The 27,634-nt window shown below is 37.8% G+C and overlaps 1 protein-coding gene across 1 annotated transcript in view; it reads right to left on the reverse strand.

Annotated features, from left to right (window-relative positions):
* Positions 1-27,634, reverse strand: part of adgra1b (adhesion G protein-coupled receptor A1b) — a 264,689-nt gene that overhangs the window by 227,612 nt on the left and 9,443 nt on the right. The window contains exon 2 of the mRNA XM_028469085.1: positions 14,172-14,243. Coding sequence (XP_028324886.1) covers positions 14,172-14,243 — 72 coding nt within the window. The remainder of the gene's footprint in view (positions 1-14,171; positions 14,244-27,634) is intronic.

A 27,634-nucleotide genomic window follows, 5' to 3' on the forward strand; every position in this document is an offset into this window, starting at 1 on the left:
ACAGAAAAATACACCAAACAACAACAAAAAAATATGAAAATGACTAAAGATACACAAAACTAAATATTCATACACAAAATTACATCAGAAAGGCACAAAAGTACACCAAAAAAGATACAAAATGACTCCAGAATCCCACTACAATGGCAACAAAAAATTATAATTATACAAAAAATGCACAAAAACACAACAGAAAGACACAAAAATACACATAATGACTCCAAAAAATCATACATTACAGAAAAATATACCAAACAAAATAAAATGTAAAAATGAGCAAAACAACAAACACATTTATCATGCACATGTTCCATACAATTAAACCAGGGAAATCGCACACACCTTTTTTTATTTTGCACCCGCAGAAAAACCCCTTTATAACACTACAGAGTACAGAGTATGTACACATCCAACTTTCAAACACATACTCATTTGACCATAATTGACTACTCTACTTAAGCCCCCACATGAACACATACTTCTGACGGGCACTGTACTAGTCCTATAAATTAAGCTCCAGTCAATTATAAAAATGCATTATTTAACCTTGTATTTGTTGTCAATTACACAAATGCACTATTCAACAGTGTATTTGTTTGATTACCAGTAATAAGTGACTAGAGCTGACTCCAGAGGCTCAAACATACATGCGCAATATTAGTAAAAATTAAATTAAAAAGGTAACCTGAGTTTTGTTTATAATATGCATTTCATATTTATCTAAGGTATACAATTTCCCAGTTGCTATTTTGATATATGATGTATGCATACAAATAAATGATACCTGCTCCTGGGAAAACTGCCCCACATTATCTGCTGTGGATACAGCTGCAGCAGCTCAGATGAGATGAATGTTTAAACAATAGCCATTTGCAAACTCCCCCAGCCCTGCTTGTCTGAGAAGCAGCAGCAGCACTCCACTGTTCATCGCTAATGTTTGAAAAGCTGTTGAAGTGCTTACCAATTAATTTAAACTGCACTATATATTGGCCTCCTTTTTTCCCTGAGCTGTGACCCTGAGAATATCAGCCCTGTTCACCATGTGACAGTAATGGGCTGAACTCACTCTGATTACCACATCACATGATCGCACCAGTGTACAGGTGTGTGATAATACACACTTATAATAGACCACACATGTGCTTTCTTTGCATAGCATAACAGTGATACAGAATTCTCTGTGTTGCTACAATTATCACAATACCATCAGATTCACTATAGGTCACATTCTACACAGCGTACACAAGCCAACAAAATTACAGCCCGCTTATGGACACTTGGCACTCATCCAAATAGGAAGTGATGCAGCATGATGTATTCGATTGTATGCCCACTTACCGAAATGAGACAGTGACATATATTCATTAGTATAGTTCATGTCATATTTGTCAGAGGCGTGTCGGTGTCTACAGCACCATGTGTAAAGGCACCTTGTTTGTCTCCACTTAAATAAAAGAATGGTTACTGTCTGGTAAATACCTTTATGAAGTCTGTATCATTAAAATGTCAGAAAAGGTGGATGTGTTTAAAAGCCTGCGTCCAGAAGAAAAACAAGAAATACCTCTAAAATAACAAAATGTCATTGATCACTCACAGTTACAGAGGTTTACAAAAGACTTGGCTTTCAAGCAGGGGTGCCCATGCCCAGTCCAATATGTCATCACACACCAACAGGCATGGACTGGGCATCTGGCATACCGGGCAATGCTACATTTTTTTTATTTTTACATATTTATTTCTACATATTTTTATTGTTTTGACATGACCCATCAGACCATATTTGTCAAGTATCCCGTTTTGGCCAGGAAACTCACGCATTTTATCCCTCTTTCTCGCCATCGTCCCATTTTAGTATTTTCCTGTAAATATCCTGCATTTTAATGTGGTAATAATGAAAAGATAAATAAAATAAAAACATTTCTCTGTCTCTCTAAACTGAATGCTATCACTAGCCTCGCGAGAACTGCCACCTGAAATGGCCTGGGTGGCAGTTCTCAGGTAATTACTGTAGTGCCGACAGCGGCAACAAACCCGGAAACAACTAAAAAGAGAGATGGATAGATGTAAGAAGATGTTCCGGCAAAAAAAACAAAGAACTCATGTAAATACGTTGTAAAATGTAACAGAGTTTATCTTCCTAAAGAGCAGCAGGATGTGACACAGTTACACATTCTGTTAGATTAATAACTGAGATTTTAACGTCTACCACAGCAGAAGAAACCATGTAATTCACCATGAAAAATCAGCCAATCATAAGCACCACAAATATACACTGCTTTGAAAAAGTGTTAAAGAATGTAAAGTCTGTAATAAATGTGTCTAATAAGTCATTAGTGAATACCAGAGAACCACATGAGTGAGCATGAGAAATTAAAAGAAAATATGTAATAAAAACGTAAAGACAAGGAATTTGAAATTAAATATGCAATGTTTTGACTTGTCAATTAACTGTAAGTATATTAAATAATTATGCACTTCATATACCCATTTATGTTTTCATTTAGGCTGTATTATAATGTAGGAACAAGAGCTGGGCGATATATCGAGATCCAAGATATATCAAGTTTTCTATTTTGGCAATACAGAAAACTACAATATCGCATATATTGATATATTTTTCCGAGCGGCTGTAACACAAGTAATTTACCCCTGGGATAAACAAAGTACTTCTGAATCTGATTCTGAAAAGTGCAAAAATGTGGAACAAAAAGAGGCAAAGTATATATAGGGGGAAAAGGAAAGTGTATATTTATTGGAAAAAAAAAAAAAAACTACCTATTGGGCAAACGGTATCTTATTTGAAGAAAAAGGTAAAAAATAAGGTTAAAGAAAGGACAAAAATTGGATGAAAGTGTAAAAAAAAAAATAGGGGGAAAGGATATTTATTGGCAGAAGAGCTAAAATCCAAGCAGTCAGAATAACTGTCTAGATGATGATAGCTCATGGAATTATCAATAAAAATGTTTTAGGTTGTTTATAATAAAAATAATAATAAAAAAAAAATACTAATAAAAAAGGTTAGAAAACAGTTTGAATTAATATAATTGCATTATTATTAAAGATCATTAGATACACATCTTCCCTCAATAATATTTGGGGAAATTTTAGGCTAAAGTGTACAAATGCTTAGTAAACTATAACGAGACTCATTGTATTCAGTCAAACTCAATACATGCATAATAATATGAGTCTATAGAGTTTTGTTTACAACCTTGTCTTTGCTGGTGGTGGTCATTGTGGTGTGTGTGAGTGAGAGAGATAGAATTGAATATATCTTTATATTCTATTATCATTTTACATGGATGAATGGTTTTCATTTCATTAAACACTAAAAAGACATATCTAGCAGTGTTCTTTTGACATCCACTTTCCATTCAAGAATGGAATTGTGACACTGTGGTCAGCTCTCCCAAGATAAGCATCTTTAAAATATTGAAACAGCATATGAAACTTTTAATTGGTTACTCTCTTCCATATAGGATGCTACACCTTGTTTTAATTTTTGAAACAATACAATGTGCAGATATATCTTCTCGCATGTTGTCATATTGTATGGGGGTGGGCCACTATCACCAATCATTTTTTGGTCCCAGTCCAGCTTTGCACCCCAACATAACCCCACCCCCCACAACAACGTAGTTCTCTGCACACCAGCCAGGTGGACACTTTGTCACTGCTCTATGTGATGATGTGCTGCCCAAACGATCAGCTTTAAAAGCCAGTCCTGTGCTGTTACCTTTTCTCTGGTATGATTGTGGAACTGTGGTAAAAAAAAAATAAAAAAAAAAAACGTTTTGGTTTTAACCAATGCTTTTTATCTCTAAAAAGATTAGACATGTTAAATGAAAAAAGAGAAAATATATATTATTATATATTTTGAATCAACAGTTGCCCTGTTGACTTATTAGAAAACAAAGCAAATGTTAGACTATGTTAGGAAATCAATTAAAAAAAGATTGAGTCAGTAGTGCTTGTCATAGACCTGTGTGAGAACCGCAACTGCAGACAATGAATCCTTAACACATCCTAGAAGTCAAATAATAACACTAACGAATAGGGCAGTTCTTCAATCAATAGAGAAAAAGAACTACATTTGGGGCGCAGAAAAGGAGGAATATTTAATGTCGCCAGGAGCAATTGCTATGACAACTGAAACTTACAAAGAGCAGTTATTATCAGGCTGTTCCAGTTCTACTAGTGGCCATTTTAACGTGTGACATGTTACTTGAAAGATAGAGTGGTACACATTTATTTATTTATTTTTCAGTTTTACCATCTTTTGTTCCAGACTGCAGTGCAAGTCAGCAGCTAGTCATGGGATCACATAGTTACCATGTTGAACCAAAGATGGGCATGCAAACCACTTATAATCATCTTCAATGGAACATGATTATATTGTATATATTGTTTAGATATTGTTTGAGCTGTTTTTAATATTTGCTTTTGTACAATGTACTAACAATGCTAACCAAATTAACAAAAGTCATAATTAATCTGCATCAATGAACCTAAAGAAAAACTGAAAACACATCTTCAGACAATTGGTGTATAGAGTTGTTTAGCTAGCTCTCTGGTCATATCCATCAAATATGTTAAGGGCAGCACAATGGATTGGTTCAGCAGCAAACAAAGAAAATACACTACAGATGTGTTTTTAAACTTTTAATTGACCACAGGTCTATTTTGGCTTTCACACTCTTGTAAAAAACCTATATAAAATATATATATATATACAGTCTTGGAAAGTAACAAGTTACAAGTAACGGTGTTATGTAATCTGGATACAAAAACATTGTCACTGTAATCCATTTCAGTATATTAAAATGTAATCAGATTACAGGTATTCTTTTAAAAATGGGGATTACTTAGACATGAATGACGACTGCCTGCTGTTAAAATGTTGTTGTCATCCAGGGATTTAACGTCCAATCTGAAGAAACCTTACAGGTAAAATTTGACAAAACACACAGGAATAGAGTAATAGAAAGTAATAGCTTGCTAACCTGTCAGTACATCCACTTACTACTAAAACAACAGAACTATTATCGGGGGAGATTGGACTGTAGGTGCTAAAGTTAGTCCTCAAAAAGCCTAATCACCCAGTTTATATCATAACACCTGTACGGACGTTGTGAAGAAACTGGGGCGATTTTAAACACAAGTACGAACGACAGCCGTGACCACGCCAAACAAAACACCGTAGTACACTGCTCCGGTGAATTACGAGGATGAAACCTAACTTCTGAACAAACCCTCAACAATAACCACCTCTCAGTCCCCTGCACCATCATGTTGCCTTCAGAGACTCCAAAAATGGTAGGAATTAGGATCATCAGCAACAAACGCGTCCAACAGAGCTGTTAACAATATAAACGTATTATGGTAGCAGCTTATCATAGTGTGCAGTAACATAATGGCTGTATATGTGTTTGCTGTGTCTTATATTTTATTTTATAATTAGTTAGCGGGTCAGAACATGGATGGATGGATGGATGGATGGATGGATGGATGGATGGATGGATGGTGTTGTAAGTTGTAAACATCCAGTCTTTTAAAAGCTCTTCTTAGGGAGGTTTAAAAAAACAAAAAACAAATCATGGTTTAGTGAAATCTAAATATTTCTGCCAGAAGGCTGCAGGATGCAGATTAACTGCATTTGTTAGTCTAGGAAATTTTCAGCAAAATGAGTTTGGCACACATTGAACCGAAGTCAGCACCTGTACATTACATGACACATGAAAGAGAATGTTGACAACAGTGTAGGGAAATGACTTATAATTTACATTGGAGCATGTTAATACCTAAAACACCAACGTCAGGTGGCACTTTTTTCTAATAGAAATGACAATTGTTGCTATGGTGTGTATGTCGCCTTTGTAGCTATAACTATAGAACTTGTTAAAACCTGACCAACCACTTTCAGTGGGTGCTTTTTGTTTTTACATTACATATATTACAAAACTGTAGCAATAACATTTATTATATACAATAAAATAATCATTATAGTATGGTCTGTGGTCTAGGTCCAGGATTCAACTTAATTGTTCATAATTAATGAGTAAATTGATTGATAATCTTTCAACACCTTATTTATTGAAACTACTGTGGGTTCTCTCAGTCTGTGTTAAACTAAAACAGCATTTCCTTCAATGCAGTGTGACTGTAAAAAGTGATTTTATGTTTGTCTAAGTGAGCAAGTTACACATATTCTATCATTTTCTGTCTTTATTTGCATGTTTGGTGTAGAAGTAATCCAAAACTAATCAGTTGCATTACTTTAATATCGTGATACCTAGAGTAAGTTACTGATTCCATTTTTTAACAGGTAACTTGTAATTGTATCGGATTACTTTTTATAAATAACCCTCCCAACCCTGTTGTCTCTTTTGCAGTCAGTCGATGTGACCAGAACTGTCCTATGGTTTCAGCTTCGGTTTGATGACAGTTCTCCATACAGTTCTGTTACTAGCTGTTGACTGTGTCTATGTCTCACCGTTGTTACTCTTGCGTCCTAGCTTACTTTTCACTGGCGGAAGTGAGCCAGCACAAACCTTGTTCACCACGGCGATGTTTGAGCTGATATGGGAAACTGTTTTTCAACGCCATAATCCATAGAACTGCGTGCAAGTAATTTAAGTAACATTGGCTTTCGCCTTACCGTGATCACTATCTCTACAGGGTGGGAATGATATTCAGCGGGCGAGAACAGGTCAAGACATGCTAGCATTTCCACCATGTTGTAGCGGCTGGCCGGGAGATAAATTTGTCTAACACCGCCCTTGAGCTCTGCCACGGAGCACCAACTGGGGATGGTCCACCACAGACCTTTAACAGATATTATTTTTGATTCTGTAAGGATGCCCAATATTTCACCCTCCCCACCCCTATAGAGGTGGGGGATGCCGGTTTAGTTGCTGATGGTCCGACCCATGAAACAGGTGGTACGGAATTCATAGTTACCGGTAGCAGGTGAGATTACCTGACCTCACCCACAACCCTGATATAATATATAAAATACACACATAGGTGTCTTTTGTGCTACATACTGATATCTACTGGTAAAGCCATATTACCATTCTCACAGACAAAATACCAAATAAAAAAACTGCAAAAAGTGCCATAACACATCACACTTTGGAGTCATATTAAAATGTAAGTAAATGTATCCAAAACATACCTGATGAACTTCCATGGTGCACTGGTGTTTGAAAAGCACTGTATTACAAATTAAACTTCATGACTGCTGCATGTTTTATTAACCTATAAAATAAATAAAAAATAAATATGACATACTTTGCTTGTCCAGTATAAAAAAACAAGAAAAAAACAATATTCATTTAATGAAGGACACATATGGTACTGACCTTCCTAGTTCCTTAACATTTGACTCTTGGTTAACTATAACATTGACCTTGTTGAGTCAAATGTTCTAACAAATTATGAAATTTCACAAAACACAGTTCTAGTCTTTAAGGTTGAACAGTAATTATTTTGTCCAAGTCTGGCACCATCACTGAATTTTACAACATTTTACCATTAGTTTTTGCTTGTGTTTTTTTTTTTTTTTTTTTTTTTTTTTTATAAATTCATCCTACATTGCGGTATTTCTTTGACATCTGAACATCCTCCCTTGTAACATATTTGAATTCTAACCTCATAATGTTTCTGGGAAAACTGCCAGCAGGTCTGATAGCCATGTGGATTGGGTTTATGAAAACCATTTATATACTTGTTAAATATTCATGTTATCTGTTTGCGGATGCGTTAGGTGAAGGCTTGGTCACACACTTGAAATTAAAACCCTCTCAGCAATAGATACTGGATTGTCAAGAAATGAGTGTTAAGGTTATGGAGAAAATAGAAAGATGGACACTTTGGTGCACACAAACATTTGAAAAGATTGAAATGGCAATGGGCATTCCTATGTGTTTATAATATGAATATACTGTATTATATGCCAATATTTTACAACTCATTTCGCCAATAACGGATATCAATAAATTTCTGCTCTACATCCAATTTCAGAGGTCTTCTAGTCTCTGTAGTGTATTTACATTCGGAATTACTCTGCATACTCTTTATGCAGAAAAATTCTGAATAACTTGTTATACAATAAGCATAACGATGCCCGTTATTGGCCAGCATTGGGCGTCAACAAAATTGTACATCGCTACTGTACTACATAGAAGAAAAGAACAGTAAGCAATGACAACTCAGTAAAATAGGATTACAAGATTACAATTTACTTAATCCAGTCAACAGCTTCTCGGTTGCAATATGAAGACAGTTGAAAGGTTTTTCATAAATATTCAGCACAATGGGTACAGTCCACGCTGCAGTATTGTCAGTGGTCTCCTGCTGTGAGTTACATTATAAATGGTAAATGGAGTTGATTTTATATAGCGCTTTATCACCACACTGAAGCAGTCTCAAAGCGCTTTACATATCAGCTCATTCACCCATTCACTCTCACATTCACACACCAGTGGGACAGGACTGCCATGCAAGGCGCTAGTCGACCACTGGGAGCAATTTAGGGTTCAGTGTCTTGCCCAAGGACACTTCGACACATAGTCAGGTACTGGGATCCAACCCCTAACCTCTCGATCAGAAGACAACCCACTACCACCTGAGCCACGGTCGAGTGCTTCAGCAAAGTAAAGATAAAGCAGTCGCTCAGAGCAAAACCTAAACTGTGTCTTTCACAGATAATTTGATAAATGTAATAAATAAGGTTCGATCTTTTATCCATCCTTCAATGAAAATGCCCCATGCATTTTTTGGCACTGGCATCCAGCCAGCATTTCAATACATCGTCATCAACCACGGTGACACATTTTAACAGGACTAAAGACACAAACTGCATAATCCTCACTGTCAGTGAAACATCCTTTTTATTCTGATGACAAAGAGAAACTACCAGAGACACTCCCAGATATTGTTTTTTTTCTTCAGGCTGGTCAAAGACCTTCGGTTACACGAAAGCTTTAAGTTTTGTTTCATGAGGGAACCTCAAAAGTTTTTTTTAAATTTTTTTATTGAGGTTTATTTATTAACAGACAAAATTCTGCTGGCTGGAATAGCCTTTAAAATTGAGAAACACGACATAACACTTGTACAATTGAAACCTCTCAGGGGCGGAGTCATTAAGGGCTCTATTCTCTCATGTGCGTAAATCCAAAAATCTGTGCAGCAGCACTGCATCTGGCTGTGTGCTAATCTTCCCATGTACTTAAGTCAGTCGCTGCGCACCTTCATCCCAGTTACGCACTGTGGGTGGAGCAGCCCTGAAATGTGGGTGTTCCCATTCAAATCTGGCTTTACGCGCATTCTCCGGTGTGCATAAGTCCTTTTCCTCTTACACGCCTCTAACCCTGGAATAAGTGCAGCGCCCCGATAAGGTGAAACATTATATTGCACTAGAAATATGGACTTAGTTACATTTGAAGCCACACGGACTTGTGCGTCACGCACAAATCCGTGTGGCTTCAGTGTTCACTCAGCTGCTGCTGCATGATTAATTAAAACTCTGACGGATGCAGACTTCTGTCCACGTTGGTCACAGTGATTCAACTATTTTCATACTATGTCCAACGTAAAGTCACAGTTTGATCCACTACAGAGTGAAACAAGCTGTCATATGTGGATGAGGATGGACCACAAACTGTTCCCACACATATTATAACAAGGCTCAGCTCAGGTCACTGTAAACTATTTATATTTAAAACTGTGTATCATGGAAGCCAATAATTGTGTTTCACTGCGAACATCCCTCTGTATTAAAGCAGGATGCTCTGCGGCCGCGTTATTTCTTAATATCTCCAGCATCTAACTCGGTCACGATTTACAGCAATGATGATGATGATGATGATGATGATGATGATGATGATGATGATGATGATGATGATGATGATGATGATGATGATGATGATGAAGGAGAGAGATTTTAACTGTGACTCGGACATTGCATTGTTATATTGTTTATCAATGAAGGCGTTTCAAATTAAAAGTGAACTTTATCATTTTCATGGATTTCAATGACATTTACAAGCGTTGGGAAAACTCCATGTTCTGTGATTTCTAGACAGCCCAAAAAAATGACATTACCGCCTCCTTCCCTTCAGCCCGCCTTCATTCACACACTATGCTCTACACACGCACCTATTTGCGCCATAAATCTTAGTGAATTCTTGAGGAAACAGCGCCACCAAAGATACTGTCCTGGTTCTCAAGCTTTTTTTTAGCTCAAGTACCACCTTTCTCATATTTCTAAATTCAAGTACCCCCTTTGCCCGACTACATTTTGCTCAGAATTCTATGAAAAAACAACTATAGTGCATAATGATGGAATTAATGAGTGATAAGGCACATTTTAAAGAATCTAACTTTGTAAATAAGTGGAATGAAACCATTTTTAGTGGCTCTTGAATAGATTTATTTCTAGTTTGTATCATTTCCAGTAATCTCCCACTTGGTGTGGGAACAAGACTGACCATTGTATTTTCAATTCATGTTCTGATCAAGATCTCGTCTATCATCAGTATTATGATTATCATTTTAACTAAAAATAAACATGATAAAACCCCATCTCGCTTTCATTTGTTAATTTCTAATCTCCCTCTCTCTCAAGTACCCCCTGTAGTGCCATTGCCCCCATTTGAGAAACAATGATTTAATAAATGAATTGTTACATCCTCAAAAATGTGTGTTTAACTTTTCACCTATTTAGTTATTAGAATTCTATTCTATTCTTCATGGATCTAAAAATTTTGATATTTACCTATCAAACGCCTGTTTTGAAATTCATGCAGTGCAATCTGCATGAGAAGTGAAAACTATGCCAGCTCCATGGATTTCTCACAGGCCTTTCACACAGTGACATCCTCTGTGGTGGGAACCCATGATCAAGCGGCAAAAGCTACATTCAGCATCCTCACGAGAGAACAGTGATGGGCTTTGTTTCTACATTGTTCCAAAGGTCCTAGTTTGGCTGATGGTAATGTGCTTGAGAGGGATCCAGGCCATCACCCAAACGCCAGAGACCCCCCCCCCCCAACTTAAGAGGCCACTTTGTAGGAAATTGAGGGGTCAAAGCAAATTACAGAATTATTTGTTGAAGTAAAAATTGCATAGTTCATGTATTAAACATATTTTCTTTACAATATATTCTTGATATGTTATGAATTAGACTAAACTGTTTGATATCAGATTTGATATGAAATTCATATTGTATTGATATTGCCAAAAACATTCATGTGACACAATGTGTTAGCAAACTGTACAATGTACAGTTATTAACACTAAAATATTACATAATATAACAATGACTTATTGGCTCCGTAAGTGACAAAAAGAACATTTTGCATTGACTCCAATTGTTGGGATTGGTTTAATAAGTTGTAAAGTTTTTGATAACACATTTGATGGACTTCATAATTTCAACTAGGTTTAAATGTACAAAAGTGTTTCAGTTATGAGGCTATGTCTTGATAAAAGTTGCAAATCTGTAGTATATATGGTTGATTTGTTGCAAATCATAAAAATTTTCAAATTTAGAGGTATGTTGTAGTGCCACCTTTAGGATAAGTGGCCGGTTTTTGAAGCTGAGGTGATGTGGCATGGGACTGGACCTTTGTGCAAAACTTGTGATTGTTTGTGCGTGGGATTTGGATTTCCTTGGAAGAAGAAAGAAAGAAGAAAGAAAGAAAGAAAGAAGAAAGAAAGAAGAAGAACATGCAGAATAACAATAACAATCCATGGGAAGCAGCCATGTTCATGTTTGGCTGGAGGTGACGTAAAGCCGTTGATTGCGGTGCAGTGTTTACATGGGCTCCGAACTGACATCTCAGTTGCTGTTTTTTAATTTAGATTTTTGTAGTGCTTTTCTCCACAATAAATGTATATGTATAGTTCTTGTTGTGCATCATAACAGCCACAGCCAGCAGTCAGCTGCATTGCAGTGTTTACATAGGCGAGGCGATAGGGATCACACGAGTCTGGGAGGACATTGAAGTTTGTAGGGAAGGAAAATCTGCTAGAGAAGTGTGCGGCACAGAGCCATGAGCACAGCTAAATACAATGGCCTGATGTCAATGCCTGCAAAATGTCGGCCACCGTGGTCTGCTGGTCGACCGGGTTTGATCAACTCCTGCCTGTTCTGCATGGACATTAAAAAAAAGTTACCCAACTATTCATCCATCCATTTTCAGACCCACTTATTCCTATTTTGACAGGGTTGCAGGAGTCTGCCGGTGCCAATCTCTCATTGGGCGCTGGGCGGGGGTACACCCTGGACAGGGCGCCAGTCCATCGCAGGGCAACACAACCACTCACTCTCACTCACTCCTATGGGCAATTTAGAGACTCCAATCAACCTTACAGTCATGTTTTTGGATTGTGGGAGGAAGCCGAAGTACCCGGAGGAGTTACCCAACAAAACCTCTCGTTTTATATATTATATTTTGATCGAGTCTGCAATTAAAACTCACTACAGCTACCCTTTACACAAGTTATCACACACTTGTAAAATGAAAAAAAAAAAACCAGATCCCAACGAACATCCATCCATCTTATAACCCTCTGGCTCCTTTTTCAGGGTCGTGCCCATTTGCTGGTGCCTATCTCCCACACACACAGACAAACAATTAATGACACTCAAACTACGTATAAAAATCAAAAAAATAATAATAATAATCAAAAAGCCAACCAACAGATTCCAGACCATGACAGAATCTGTTCTTTACTAAGAATGATTCATGTTATCTTTATTTAATCACTAATAAACCACTTATTTAAACATCACTGTCGACTACCAAGTGTAATGAGTTCAGATCAATGTAATCTTATGTTTGAGAGAGGATTCTTGTCAATTTAATGACTGTACTTAGCTACTTAAATTTAGATTAGGAACACTTCTTGATAAGAAAACCAATAGTATTAACAAGTTCCTTTGGACAGATTCAATTAAGCGCTAGTTTAGATTACCAAAACCAAATATAAAATATGACCTTTTAGTGAGGTAATTATGCACCTGTGTTGTAACACCTCAAACTCAAACCCTGATGTTGTAGTCTGTTCTGAAATAGTTGGGATGGAATCAAGTAATGCAGTAGGATTGACTTTTTCACCAAAAATATGATATGACTTTGCACATTAGATATTATTGATTATTTTTAAAAAATTGAAATCACATTACAGATTACAGAATACAGATCTATTTCATGGTCAGCTCTACAATATTTTATAATGTGCCCATATTACATAAAAAAATCTGCATGTTGTAAAACCCTATGAGAGACATATGAGAAAATGTTGTGTTGTTTTCGTTTCTGCTTCCAACAAGAAAATTGGTTCAAGGATCACTGCTTTTCCAGTCCTGCACCAAAACGTCTGTTTTTTTAGGCACGTTGGGACTCCTGCAGCAGGAGTGGAGCAAACACATAAACATGCCTTATTAAGCTTGTCAATCAACGAGCAATTCACTGCAACCCTCAGATCCAGTCTTCCAGCCAGCCGAGCAGGCGGGCAGGCGGTCGGGCCAGACCAGATGAGCAAACAGCTGGCTGTTGGTTTAAACTCACTGGGGCTACCTGGCATTGGATCAACTGGAGAAGGAATCAGACCATGCAAACTGTTGCTCTGAAAGGTCAGGAGAGACAAACCTTTGGTTTAATGCCTATAAAATTCTCCCAAACATGTCACAATCTCCATCACTCCTTTGAAGATAGAGGGCAAAGGGTTTGCTGTAACGAGCTTAATCTGGTGGAATGATCAACAACAGTAAATTCTCAAAATGGGCAAAGGGTGACTATTATTTAATTGTCAATATTTCCATCTAAATGTAACTGTATAGGAGTCAGAGGTCAAACTCACTCGCACTAATGTTGGCTGTGTGTCAGCCTGCAGCGCCGTGATTGAGCAGCCATCACGTAGCACATCATTAGCCTGCATGAATAAACCCTTCTGGGATATCTATCACATGTGGTGTGAGGTTATTAACATGAACTTAGTCAGCATGATCTGCACAAGTCCATTTGAGGCTGCTGAGGTTATGCACCAATGAAGACAACTCACACAGTGTCTGAAGAGTAAACCCTAACCCCTTTAGTCAAATGCTATTCTGCAATGACAGCTCATAGAGGGTAAAATAGTAAAAAGACGTTGGTACTCACAGGTTTTCCAGGGCAGCCAGGCCGTAGAACGAGCCATTTCTCAGCAGACTTATCTTATTATTACTCAGGTTTCTGTAAAAAACAAAAAGACACAGAAGATATGAGAGTGAGGCAAAGTAAATATACATAATAATAATAATAATAATAATAATAATAATAATAATAATAATAATAATAATAATAATAATAATAATCAAACTACTGTCCTGTAAGGTCATAGAGTTGTGGCCATACCGGCCTGTGATTGCCCAATCTCATCAGATCTCACTAGCTAAACAAGGCCGGGCCTGGTTAGTACTTGGATGGGAGACCATTGAGAATTCCAGGTGCCACAGTGGGGTGGCAGTTAATCTAGTGTACTTCACCCACATTGCCTAGTATGTAGTAGGTGAGTGGGTGTGAGTGTGAAGTTTGGATGCAGTTACATTCTACACCACATGTAAGCCTACTAATAATATTGCAAAAAAGACTTTGCAGCAAATTTTTTTTTAATTTAATTAGCTTTCTTTCTTTATTCTATGTAGTTTTATGTATTTCCTTCTAGTTCCACAGCATCATTCATTCATCTGAAATGAACACAGATGGTTTAATGATGACTATCATTTATCAATCAGCCAGTTATGTGATCACTAGAATTGGAAACACCTTGAAATATATTTTGAGACAAGAACCTATGGGGATGGCAGCACAAATACGCCAAAGGATTGTCCATCAGCAGTTCTAATATGTACTAGGGGTGTTGAAAAAAAATCAATTCGGTGATATATCGCGATATTAAGTCGCGCAATTCAAAATGCATGCATATCATTTTTTTATTTTAATTTTTTTTACCTTTACTTTAAATTTATTGAAAATATTTTCCACTGCAGGAGACATTGTAACTGCACTGAAACCTGGGCATGTTGACCAGCTTGGGTTTTTTCAAAAAAATCTAAAAAGAAAGTACAAGCTTTCTGCATTTATTTGTTGTTCCAGGCATATACCTCAGTTAAGTTGCACTAAAGCCATGTTGCACTAAAGTCAAAGTTGGTTTAAAAGCCACAGACAGATTGTATGTAATTTTTTTTATTTGAAGTTGTTGGCACATGGCATGTGTAAAATATGCCAATAAAATATGTTCACTTATAATAATTGCCTTATACTTTAAAGGTGCAGTCTCCAACTCTTATAAAAGTGACTTTTTGTCATATTTACTAAAGCTGTCACTAAGTAAGGACAGCTTTACATGAAACTAGTAGTTTGTGTGAAAAAAAAAAACAGCTCATTGAGTCCCCCTGCTGTCTTTGGCAGATTACCAGAATGCACCGCGACCCAGCAAAAAGAACCAATCAGAGCCAGGATTGCATTTGATGGGCTGTCTGACAGCTGTTGCTCACAGGCCCCGCCCCTTTCCCGGAGCTAGAGCGCCGTCTTTTTTACAGTGTATGGTGTGAAGAGTAGAAAATGGAATTTTATTTTCTGCTTGAAAGGTAATTACTGCTGCTTGATTTACATTATGTTTTATTTGTAATGTTACTCTAGAATTCTGTGGTGCATGTGTTCATGTGGGCGTAGCAGCCTCCATGTGGCTGCTGTAAGTGACACTGTGTTGTTGCTACTGCTGCGGTATGTGCACACTGAGACAGAGAGGTGCTGCAGTAATATGCTTTTAACAGAGCATATTATATTACTGTGATGTTGCTGTCGACTAACATTTGCTTGTTAGCTCCTCTGAGGGAGGGGCTTTGGAAAGTTTGGAGACCGGGCAAGAGAGCAGTGGGGAGGGAGGAGGAGAGAGGGATCTGAGAGTTGCGGATTGCACCTTTAATATTGGGATATATCATATCGTATTGTGACATACAGTATGTATCGTGATATGAATCGTATCGCCAGATGCCAGGCAATACACACCCCTAATACATACACCATAATATCTTATCTGAGCAATCCACTCCTCGTCCTGGCAGGGCGGTGAGTGCTGTGTCGGGAAGGAGAGCGAGAGTGCGCACTCCGAGGTGAGTGCTTCAGCTTCACCAGCTCGTTCAATGAAGCACTGATGTAGCTCAGACTTCTGTCCATGCTGGTCAGACTGTTGTACAATTATTTCCATACTAAGTACAATATAAAGCCACAGTTTGGTCATGTTACAAGTATAAAAAACAAAAGACACAAACGGTCATCTATGTGTGAAATGCACATTCTAGGATGGATACCCAAACGGATACATATTTAGAAATGATAACATTACAATTACAATTTCATTTAGCTCGCACTTTTTCCCAAAGCAACGTACAACACGAGCAGTTAGGGTTAAGGGACGAGCTAACCCTTCGATTACATGCTCGCTTCCTTACCCATTATGCCACCACTGCTAGGCTTCAGGTCAGGCTCAGTCCCATCAGCGCCAGAAAGCATTGAACATTTTTTATTTAAAACAGCTTATTATGTAGGAACCAATGGGCCTGTTTCCCTGGGTGCAAACAACATCTCCGTCAGGACGCTTCACGTGTTCGCACTCAAACACGTGCAGGCTGTAGAGTTCAGTAGTAGTGATGACAGATGTCTGTTGCATATTGAAATGGATACAGATTACAGACAGTGATGAGACTGATGTGTTTTCTTCTGAATGCAGGAATGTAGAAAGTCCCTCGTTGCTTATAAATAACAAGCTTTCCACACAAACAAGAGTAAATGTGTCATTAATATGAGAAAAAAATGATATTTTAACTGTCTTGTGTTTGAAAATAAATATGTTAAAGCCTGTCGAGAAAAATGCAGCAGATCTGCTCTCTGATGGACATATCTCATCAAATAAACCGGTTACATTCTCCTTCAACAAATAAAGCCTTTTCAGATTAAAAGTGTGTTTCTTTTTCACAGATTTCAATTACATTTACAAGTGTTAGGAAAACTCCATGCTCCATGATATCCAGACAGCCAAAAAAAATGACATAATGGCAAAATGTCAGGAGCCCGAATGGAAGAATACATGTAAGAGAAACATGCAGAACTCTATGCACGTCAAACAATGCTTCAGTGCAGATGTGAGAACAGGACACTTTGTATCCTGAAAACATTTTTCCATTGACAAGGTTATCCTTGGTTTTGACTGAAACACATCTGTGATGTTAGAAACATAATGCAAACAACATTTTAGGTTAACTCTTAATGGAGGTTTAAGATTTTTAAATATCTGGAATATTGTTTTTAAATAATATAATCTAATGCAAGTGTGAAAAAGATCATCCATCACCTGCATCATTACAAACGTCACTTCTCTCTTTTCTAACCTTCTGACTAACTGGAAAATGCATTTCTTTGCACTCAGGCAAACAAATGAGGAAATGGACAGATTAAATAGTATTTTAGTGTGTTATTGAAAAGACTACAAGAAGAAAAACCATCAAAAGTACAATCCAATAAAGATAAATAAAAAAAAAAAACAATGGCCAACTGTGTTTTCACATTTGTTTGTCAAGTCTGTCGAGGAACATTTTCCTGGGAAAGTACCCATTTTACCCACTGAATGATTTCAGTTGTCATAGCAGGAAAGGAAGTGTTGAAGTGAGGAAGTTTTCTCTCAGTAAAAGGTCATGAAGGCTACAAACCTGTGCCAACTTTTCAAACAACTGACTTTATATATACACGCCTTCCCCGAACTTCTTATAGTGTCGTGTACTGTTTTTCTGTAGTAAACATATGCAGAGGTGAAAGGAAAATCCTCCACAGGATAATGAATTCACACTGTAGATTACAGATAATGTAAAAAAAATCCATTTACCCTCAAATATAGAAGATTTGGCACATCTTTCAAAGGTGCAACCCACATACATTCTCAGCTCTGCTGGTCATCCAAAAAAATACATGTTCCTTACAAATGTGGGACCATTCAAAAGGGAGATAAAAAGACTTTTCAAAGGTATAAGATTTATTACCAAGAAACATAGTTGCAAGTAGGAATGTGCAATATTTTATCGTTTATGATTTATCGTCAAAAATATTCTTACCGGTAAGAATATGTCATCCCACGATATAAACGATAAATTCCCATGTTGGAAATTAGTGAGGGTCACGGGCCATTTGTCCCTCAATTTAGCCAAGAATGCCTTAAAAACCTTGTTCCACAGGCCAAAACTTATTATTCTCTGGAGCGGAACGCTGTTTACGAGAGCTCCGCAGCAAAGCCGCGGTGTGCAATAATAATAATAATAATAATAATAATGGCTTGGATTTATATGGCGCTTTCTTCAAGGAGACTCAAAGTGCGTTGCAGAAACCATTATTCATTCACACCAGTCACTCACACAGTCATACCGGTGGTGGTAAGCTACAATGTAGCCACAGCTGCCCTAGGGCAGACTGACAGTGTGCACCACAAAATGTGCACTACACATTTCGCCCACAGGCGGCGATGCTCGTCACTGCTACCTGAAGCTGCCGTGCTGCGATACATCATGGACCGCTACTTGGTTAAAACCAGATAACCATCCAACAAAGTGAACCAGTCCAAGTTCCTCCATCAGATCCACCCAAAGTTCCACAAACACGGGGACAGAGATGAACCTGTAGCAATGATTATGAACTGGAAACTCAACTAAAGCTAACTATGCTAAGCTAACCCACCGACACACAGACTGGGCTAAGAGCTAATGCTAAGCACTCCATATAAATAATAGACCAAGTAAAAAGTACACGTCTTACTGTCATAGAGCCACAGATTTGTTGATGGTCAGATTTAACACTTGTATGGAAGAATAAAAGATAAACATGTCACATGTTGAGTGAAATAAATGGTAGCATAAATATTAATGTCACTATTCATTTGTCCCGATTTGTGAAACGCAATATTTTTTAATTACATTTCACATGTTCACAGACAAAGCTGATCCCATTAGACTAATGTAACTATTGAGATTATTACACCTAAATATACTGAATTATTAAATCATCATCTTTATCTGGTTAAATCATATGAAATCAGAGATATTTATTAACCATAACGTTATGTAACTCATAACATGAATGAAACAAGATTCAGCAGCAGCAAAAACACTGGAGTTATTTGTGCTTTTCATGTGTTTTTTTTTTTAGAAAATAATTTCATTTTAAGTGAGGAAATTAATTAATTTCGTACAATAACACTAATAGAGTGACCCACATGCACTGATTTTTAATGTGATGTATTCAAATGTATTTGTGTTTGTAAGGAACCTGTTTACTCTTTAAGTTGGGAATTGTTTTATTTATTTATAGTTTTTTTTTTTATTTATTGTGATGTTTATCGTTATCGTGATAAATACCAGAATTTATCGGGATAATTTTTTTAGTCCATATCGCCCAACCCTAGGTCCAACCAAGAAATAATCAACCAAACACAGATGTTCATATCTCCTATCTGCTGCAAGGACTCTACCTCTGAAGGTCCATTGTTTCATATGTTGCATGGGTCTTCATGGACCAGAATTGTTTGTTGCAACATCAACACAATGCTTAGTGTGATCGAAATCTGTTGCATAATAATAGTGAGTTCCATGATGGTCATGTCTCATCACAGTCTCTCTCACTAATGTGCAGATTTGTGGCATTTCAAGCAAGAAAATGCAAAACAACGTGTCTCTAGCATCCTTTAATCATCACATTTTGCAGCAGTTGAGAATATTAGCTGATCAGTTGGAAATGCTCTGCTTGACTTTGATTCCAACCTGCATCCTCAAGTGTTTTCCCTCCAGGAACTGGTGCCATAGACAAATGTTTGCTTGGGCCTAATTACCTTTCCCTAATAATAAACAGAGTCTGATTCATTTCACTAAGCCCTGATCATAATAATATAACATATGAGAAATTGTAAATCACACAAAAGCTGAGTTATTATTATTATCAATATTTTTTAGCTATTTTCCCAGATCATTTATCAAGTAATTGTAGCCTTAACTTATCAGTGATTCATAAGGTATAGGCCTTCAAATCTTATGGAGAATATGTCATAGAAAAGATTAAACATTTAGAGATTAAAGAAAAGTGCTTTGTGCTTGCAGGTTTAATAAGCTCTAGCTATTTCAATATTTATTGGACAAACTTGGAACATTCAGAATTTAAAAGAACACTAAGATTTACAAGCAGCTAAATACTTTTAAGCAACAGCTCATGTGGGTTTTAAATGTTAATGATTCATATGTAGATGATATCCTGCTGCACTTCTGTCAGTTTTGATTCATCCTGATATAAAACTCTCAAAAAGCAGAACGTTGTGGCAAATAGAAGACAGCATGAAGACTGATGGTCATGGAGGGAATCTGCTGAAAACTAAACAAGTGGATTCACAACAGACATAGCGAGTGACAAAAAAATATAAACAAAAGATGTTGGGGGGGGAGAAATGCTCTACTGTCTTGCTACACATGGTTGATGTATTGATGTAAAGTCGACACTAAGATCATGAGATCCAAAAGTGTGCATAGCCCCCAGGCTGCTACGCCTCCCTCTGCAGATGGACGTTTCACCCGGGGACAGGAGGCCTCTGTTTGTGCAAACTCAAGCATGTCCTGTGCTGTGCTGCATGTATGTGTGTGTTTGAGTTCCCGACCTCTGCATGCCTATCTCATTCCTCTGTGTATCGTCCAGGAAATCGCAGAAAAAACACAAATGAATGTTGTGTAAACAGCCTCATGACAAACGTCTAAAGAAGCCAGCCAACTCTCTATTTACATGATCAATTATGTGCTTTGTGTCAAAGCTGTTCTCAATGAGAGAAAAGCCTCATTGAGTCACAGCAAAGGGATTATCATAGTTAACTATTTTCCATCAGCAACTGCATCCAAGCAATTTGAATTATTTTTAAATGATGCTTAGGGCAATTCCAGTAAATTTATCATAATGTAAGCACCAAACTGCAGGTGCCTATAACCCTTTAAATCATGCTTAAAATCTGACAACTTGCAAAACCAAATTTAGAGAGCAAATAATAAGTATTTAATTTATGATTTCTAAGCCATACCAATAAGCCTTTTCACACTCTTGGAAATCTCGCTCTCGTTCAGTTCTCGCGCATGAGGTCAAAGGTCAAGAAGAATAAACTCGCTGACAATGTAAACAGCGAGTCTGACAGAGATTTATAATAATGATATTAATAATAATACTGAGCCATACCATAGGAACGGCTGCATTTCCTTAAGATAATGCAAATGAGAATGGCCAAAGCTGAAATGCTCTGTTCAACGATGTGTGACGGTATGCAGGCGTGGACACATTTTGAAGCATCATCAAAAAGTTGAAGAAAGCGGTTTTAATCATCTGATGCATGAATTACAAAGTCTTAAGCCAAAAACGTTTCCTTCCCTAATTATGTTGTATTATTATTATAATTTAGACACAAAGATTTTATTTGAATTATTGGGATTATCGCCCCGTGGTCCATTGATGTCAGCATCAGAGAGAAACACACCACAAAAATAGCCTCGGAAGTAAGTTTTTCACTGCCGTATGTCTATCTGTCTGTCTGTTAATGTGGATGTTTATTAACAGAATGTCTATAAATGTTCCAAACAGACTGTAGATACAGTAGCTCTAAACTTGGCCGAGGTGTGCACTCTCTGAGTGCTTTAAACATGGCAGGGGTTAAAATGCTTCACCCAATCAAACATTTGCTTACAACAGAAACCTTACCTGAAACAAATACAGACCAAGTAATTTACAAAGTAATCAAATAATTAAACTAGATTTTGAGAAGTCACAGTCTCAAACTATTAAAGGGGGGTATCATCTAAAAATCCCTTTTTCAAGCTGTATATCATGTTAGTGTGTCATTCCCTCCTGAAAAAACATACCTCCAGTGTTGCTAAGAGTGATTCACGTATTTTTGAGTAATCTTTGAATTTCCTGCCAGCAGACATTTTCCTGCTGTTTTGCTTGAGGGGACGAGGCTCTGCCTGGGGACGAGGCCCCTCCTATGTTCTCTTTCTCAGTTCAGCCCACAGCACCTGCCTATGCAAATGTAGCTTTTAATTTACTTATCTTAAATACTTTTGTAAGAAACCCCTGGCTTATGTTGTCTGTACTCATTTATGTACGCATAAAAATAAATTAAAAAAAAAAAACGTGCTCCCCTCCCCCCACTTCCAGGACACACCTCCGAGTGTTTCCTTCAGCGAGAAATTGTATTTTTGGATGCAAAAAAAACAGCCTTCTTTTTATACTTCCCAAGGATGAAACAATTCATCAACAATGGTTGGAGCTCCCAAAAAGACCTGCTATGTTTGTTCCAAGCACTTTTCAGATGACTGAACAAGAGCTTATTTGAAAGTGGATTAATAGTACACTGAACCTAAAAAGCAATGCAATCCCTATTCTAAGGAAGACTACTTCTTCAGAGCCAGCAGCATGGGTAAGCGATACTGTAACTCAACGTTGTTGTGTTAGCATTCCTCACTTTGATAACCATCCTCATGTATTGTAGCGAGCTTACACTGTTCCATTCTTATAAGACAATATTCCGTGTTTCAGAATGAGTACTGTAGTAAGACATATAAATGTGTTAGAATCACATTTGTATGTTTTATAGAATATAAAGTATTGTTTGATGCTTTACAAATGACGTTAAATGCGTGTCATAATAATGTATGCACTTTTGGTTGCAACCAAACAATTGCTCCTCATACATTGGCTCCATGATTAACAGACCGATTGAACTACACATACATAAATAATAATGTTATGGTACTGTTGCTCTGACTTGAAGAAAGAAAACATACAAAAGTTTTATGAGGTAAGCCTACGACCAATGGAAATGGATAAAATGATAAAAATAAATAAATAAAATAGAAAGTAGCCAAATACAGCACACAGAAAAACAGAAGTAAACCGCATCCATGAATGTTGGGATGATGTACTGAAGGGGGAGTGTTCATGGGTGTGTCACACAGGCAAGGAGTTTCTTAAAGAGACAGAGGTGAAATCGAAGCGTCATGAACAGTGTTGCTACAGAGGGAAATTTATTTTTTATATTTGCTGCATTTTTCAAACAATTTTGGATAGCAAAGTTATTTGAGCATGGTATAGAATGGTACTATGCACCTGAAAAAAATATGATACCCCCCTTTAATATCCCAGGTGTGGTTTGCTTTTGGCCAGTGAAATAGTATTATTATTATTATTTTTAAAAACATTGAACCCTCTAGCTATGATTTATGTAAATTATTCCCAAGACCTTTAAACTTTTGTCTCCATCAATGCAAAGCTGGGTTATTTCTGTGAGGCCAGACCCAAAAGTTCCAGCTCTGAGATCAAGCAAGGCTGCCATGCACCAGAGACAGTGAACTATGTTATTATGGGAAAAAATCAACAGCAAAAACACCAACCGACATCAACCAGCCCACTCATCATGAGAAGCTGAAGAAAAAAAGGCCTAAAGGTTACCTATGACAAACATTTAGATCATACGGCCTCAAGACCTTGCACCACTTCTCTTCAAACTGCCAAACCCAGGATTATTTTTAAAGATTGGATTACTAGACGGAGCTAACCAAAATAACATATTTCATATCTGTTTTGACCTGGCTGTATGGGGGAGTAACAGATGTTAAAGTTGTATATAGCAGTTATATACACAATATATGTTTCCTAACTTTAAGCCAAAGTGAAGTAAAGGTGTTACTAATTAATAATAACTGGTAAAACATAAAGAACTCTTAAAATATCCTGTGCCCGAGGTACTTTATAGGCTTGACAACCATTTAAACCTTTATAATCAAATTATTTCTCCATAGTACACTAACATGTTAGCATACAAAAAAAGCTGGGAAATCATAGTAAGAATGACAAAAAATAAAATAAATCCTATATAAAGTTTGATTGGTGGTTGGTTGGTTGCATCCCAAAATACAAGTCATATGCCATAAACACCTGGCAAGGGACTACCGATGAAAATTAGCCTATCAGCAAACTTGGGTCCATTTATTATTCTATAATTATTGTGCACTGCACCTCCCAAATAAAGAATTGAATTAAACAAGTACCGGTAATTCCTTTCATCTGATCCCATGTTTGAACATCGGTAATTTCCACTCTTTATCCATCCATCTATCCATTTTATGACCCACTTGTTCCTGTTTTCAGGGTCATGGGGGTCTGCTGGTGCCTATCTCCAGCTCTCAATGGGTGTTAGGAGGGCGTACACCCTGGACAGGGCGACAGTCCATCACCGGGCAATACACAGACACAGAACCACTCACACTCCCATTTACTCCTATGGCCATTTTGAGACTCCAATCAACCTAACAGTCATGTTTTTGGATTGTGGAAGGACGCCGGAGTACCAGGAGGAAACCCATGCAGCACAGGGAGAACATGCAAACTCCACACAGAAAGGACGCATTAACCAATAAGACATTGTGTGCCTTCCACTTTTTATCTCAACATGTAAAAAAGAGTTGACATTTTGAGAAATAGAAGTACACATAGGCTCCTGTTCAAACACATGCATACCGTGTCTCTAATGTGCACACAAAAACAGGCATAAGCCCACAGAGCAGCACATGATAAGGGATTGCCAAAGCTCTTGTGAAACAGGCAGGAGGTCTAATTCCCTCTGAGATCTTACACAGCAAGAGAAGAAACACTCTGCCGCCTCGGGGCTGTGCGCGCCGCATACTGGTATGACGGTCTGGCTGGGGGTCCTGACTTTGACAATAACTAAGGCTGGGTCCTCGACTCCTTGGGGCCTTCTCTGGTGTGTATGTGGGGGTGGTGGTTGCCTCTCGACTTGGGATCTTGGGGGGCGTCTGGGGGGCTGCTTGGTCATGGGGGGTGGGGCCTGGGGCTCCTTGGCCTCCGTTCTTTCTGCTGACCTGGCTGCATCTTCGGGCCCGGGGCGGTGCTTGGGTATGCAGAAGCGGTTCAATGGACAAACTGGCATGTCTTGCGCTGTGGAATAGACTCGTACTGGGCTTAACCTTAGACACGTTGATCCCAAATACCTTGCCTCTGTTCACGGCCACTACCATTATACTTAAGCTCCACACTTGCCACCAGACTGGCTGAACGGATTTCACAACACAATAAGCACAATATGCACAATATGCACAACTACAACATCACATCTCACTCTCACTTTAAAGCAATCAACTATTCCCTACCCTTTCTATTTCCTACCCTGACCTCCCTCTCTCCCCCCACCACCTATCTAACACTCCCCATTTTCCTACCCTGACTCCCTCTTCCCTCACCAAGGTGTTAACACTGCCCTCTCTTTTTATATTCTCCCTTTAATAAAGTGTTTCTTACCCTTCCTTAGGGAGGGCTGGTGATGGTCACAATTATGCAATAAAATAAATTCATTTATTTAATTGCAATAACAAAACATGCATTGCTGTCTTTAGAAGATTGCACTTCTTGTGGCGTTGACCTTTGACAGCATGTGCAGACAAAGTAAAAAAAAAAAACTGTGGCTTGAAAAGATTGAAAAGACAACACGACAATTTGCTCTGCTCTCTTAAATTTACGGCCCTTTTAAAATAACGTGAGTATTTACTTAGCAGAGCAGGAAGGAGGGAGCAGACAAAATGTGTGGGGAAGCATATTTGGCACACGTCACATTTATCCTTCCCTAATCATTTTATGTGGCAAGTCTGTGCATATGTTATACACTTTACTCTCCCTTTGTGGCTGTGAACTTCCTGTAACTCATCATTGGTTGCTTATAATCCCTCATAAACAATAGTTAGAGGGGATTTCATACGGTCAATATCAAGGCCCCTGAATTCACACATTCCCAACCGGTAGAATAAAGAACCAGTCAATAAAACCTTAAAGTAACCTTAAGTAATTGTAACTCGTTTCGAGTTATCGAACCTCCCTATTTAAGGTTTTCCCTTTTAGTTACACACTATATTTAACATTTGGAACATCATTGCTTTGGGAGGTTTGTCATTCCAGATTGCAATGATTAGAAAACCAATAAAATTGAAGATTTAAAATAAATTAACTTATATTTGTATACATATGTAACTGGAAAGTAATGTGAGAAAAAGGGTGCAAGTCAGTTGTTGCGTTATATTGTAATAAAACTGTCTCTGTGGTCACGGTGTTTCCCTCACTTAGGAGCTCCTAGTAGAGATGGAGGTTAAATCTCCTTACAGGTGTGTAATAGTTTCTAAATGCCCTATTGACAACAACATTTATTAACTTCATCTACCTGTTCTATCAGCACTTTTCAACGTGTGGGGCTCTGTGCTCGACAATGCAGCCAAAGGTGGAGTAGTTGAGCGTAGATCCAACAACCTGTGCTGAAAGCTCAGAGCGTACCCTCAGAAGTTAATAATATACATATAAAATTGCATATCATTGTTGGTTAGCACATCTGCCTCACAGCAATAAAGTTCTGGGTTCAAACCCTGGGGTTGACACTTGATGTGCCTATGTGTGTTGCCCTGCAATGGCCTGGCGCCCTGTACAGGGTATACCCCCGTCTAGCATCCGATGACAGCTGGAGATAGGCACCAGGAGACCTCTGCAAACTTGAAAAAGGAGCAAGCGGGTTGGAAAATGGATGGATGGTTAAATTTGTCTATTGTTCAATTCATAGCGTACTGAACTTAGCCGGAAGTTTGGTCAGTAGCACAAAGGCGGGTCTCCAAAAATCTCTGAAATGTCGAAATAAAATGTGTTTCTGCGAGTTTTATGGATCAAATAACCACATGTTGATTTTCTACTTGGTCACTTTTTCGTTTAAAATGTTTTCAGAACATGAACATTTAAAAAAAAAAAAAAAAAAATATATATATATATATATATATACACACCTCTGGAGTGTAGTATAAGATTTCAGTGAAATGCTCCCAAAATTTTTAGACTTTAGGTTGGTTCTTCTTCTGTTGCGCAATTCTTCTTCACAATGTAAATGGTAAAGCGACACTGCACCCAGCAGTTCATGTATGGTACTGCAGCAAAAATGAAGCAGAAAGCGGCCGGCGGCCTGATATTATCATGAATTTACAACATTAAACAACGCGTCATGGCAAATTTTTGAAGTCAACATTATCAATTATGTTACTTATCATTTTTGCATTACTGTATATGTTACACACATTGTGGTTGGCGTGAATCTCGAGACAGTCTATATATTTATACCTTTTAATTCGTTTGATTATTTGTCACATTATCACAAACTGACCACCTACAAAACAAGAGCTCATTATCAAATCCACCAGCCATTCAACAAACATGCTTCCTGCTGCGTCCCCTGGGTTTGTTCTGCAGTTATTTGGGTACAGTTGTAGCTCCATACACGGGCGCTCTTCTTGTCTCTCACTAAAAAATAATTATTTTGCTGCAAAGCAGCGTTGCACACTTGGGAAAGTGTTTTGGGCTTTACAACATCTCTTCTTTCGCAAAAGAATGGGGACCTGAGAAACAAACATGCAAGCTCTTTCAATTCAATTTCTTTGAAATCAGTGTATTGGTGATTTAAAGATCTAAAAGTGTAACAACTG

The sequence above is a fragment of the Gouania willdenowi genome, chromosome 15 (genome assembly GCF_900634775.1).
Source record: "Gouania willdenowi chromosome 15, fGouWil2.1, whole genome shotgun sequence".
NCBI classification, from domain to species: domain Eukaryota; kingdom Metazoa; phylum Chordata; class Actinopteri; order Blenniiformes; family Gobiesocidae; genus Gouania; species Gouania willdenowi.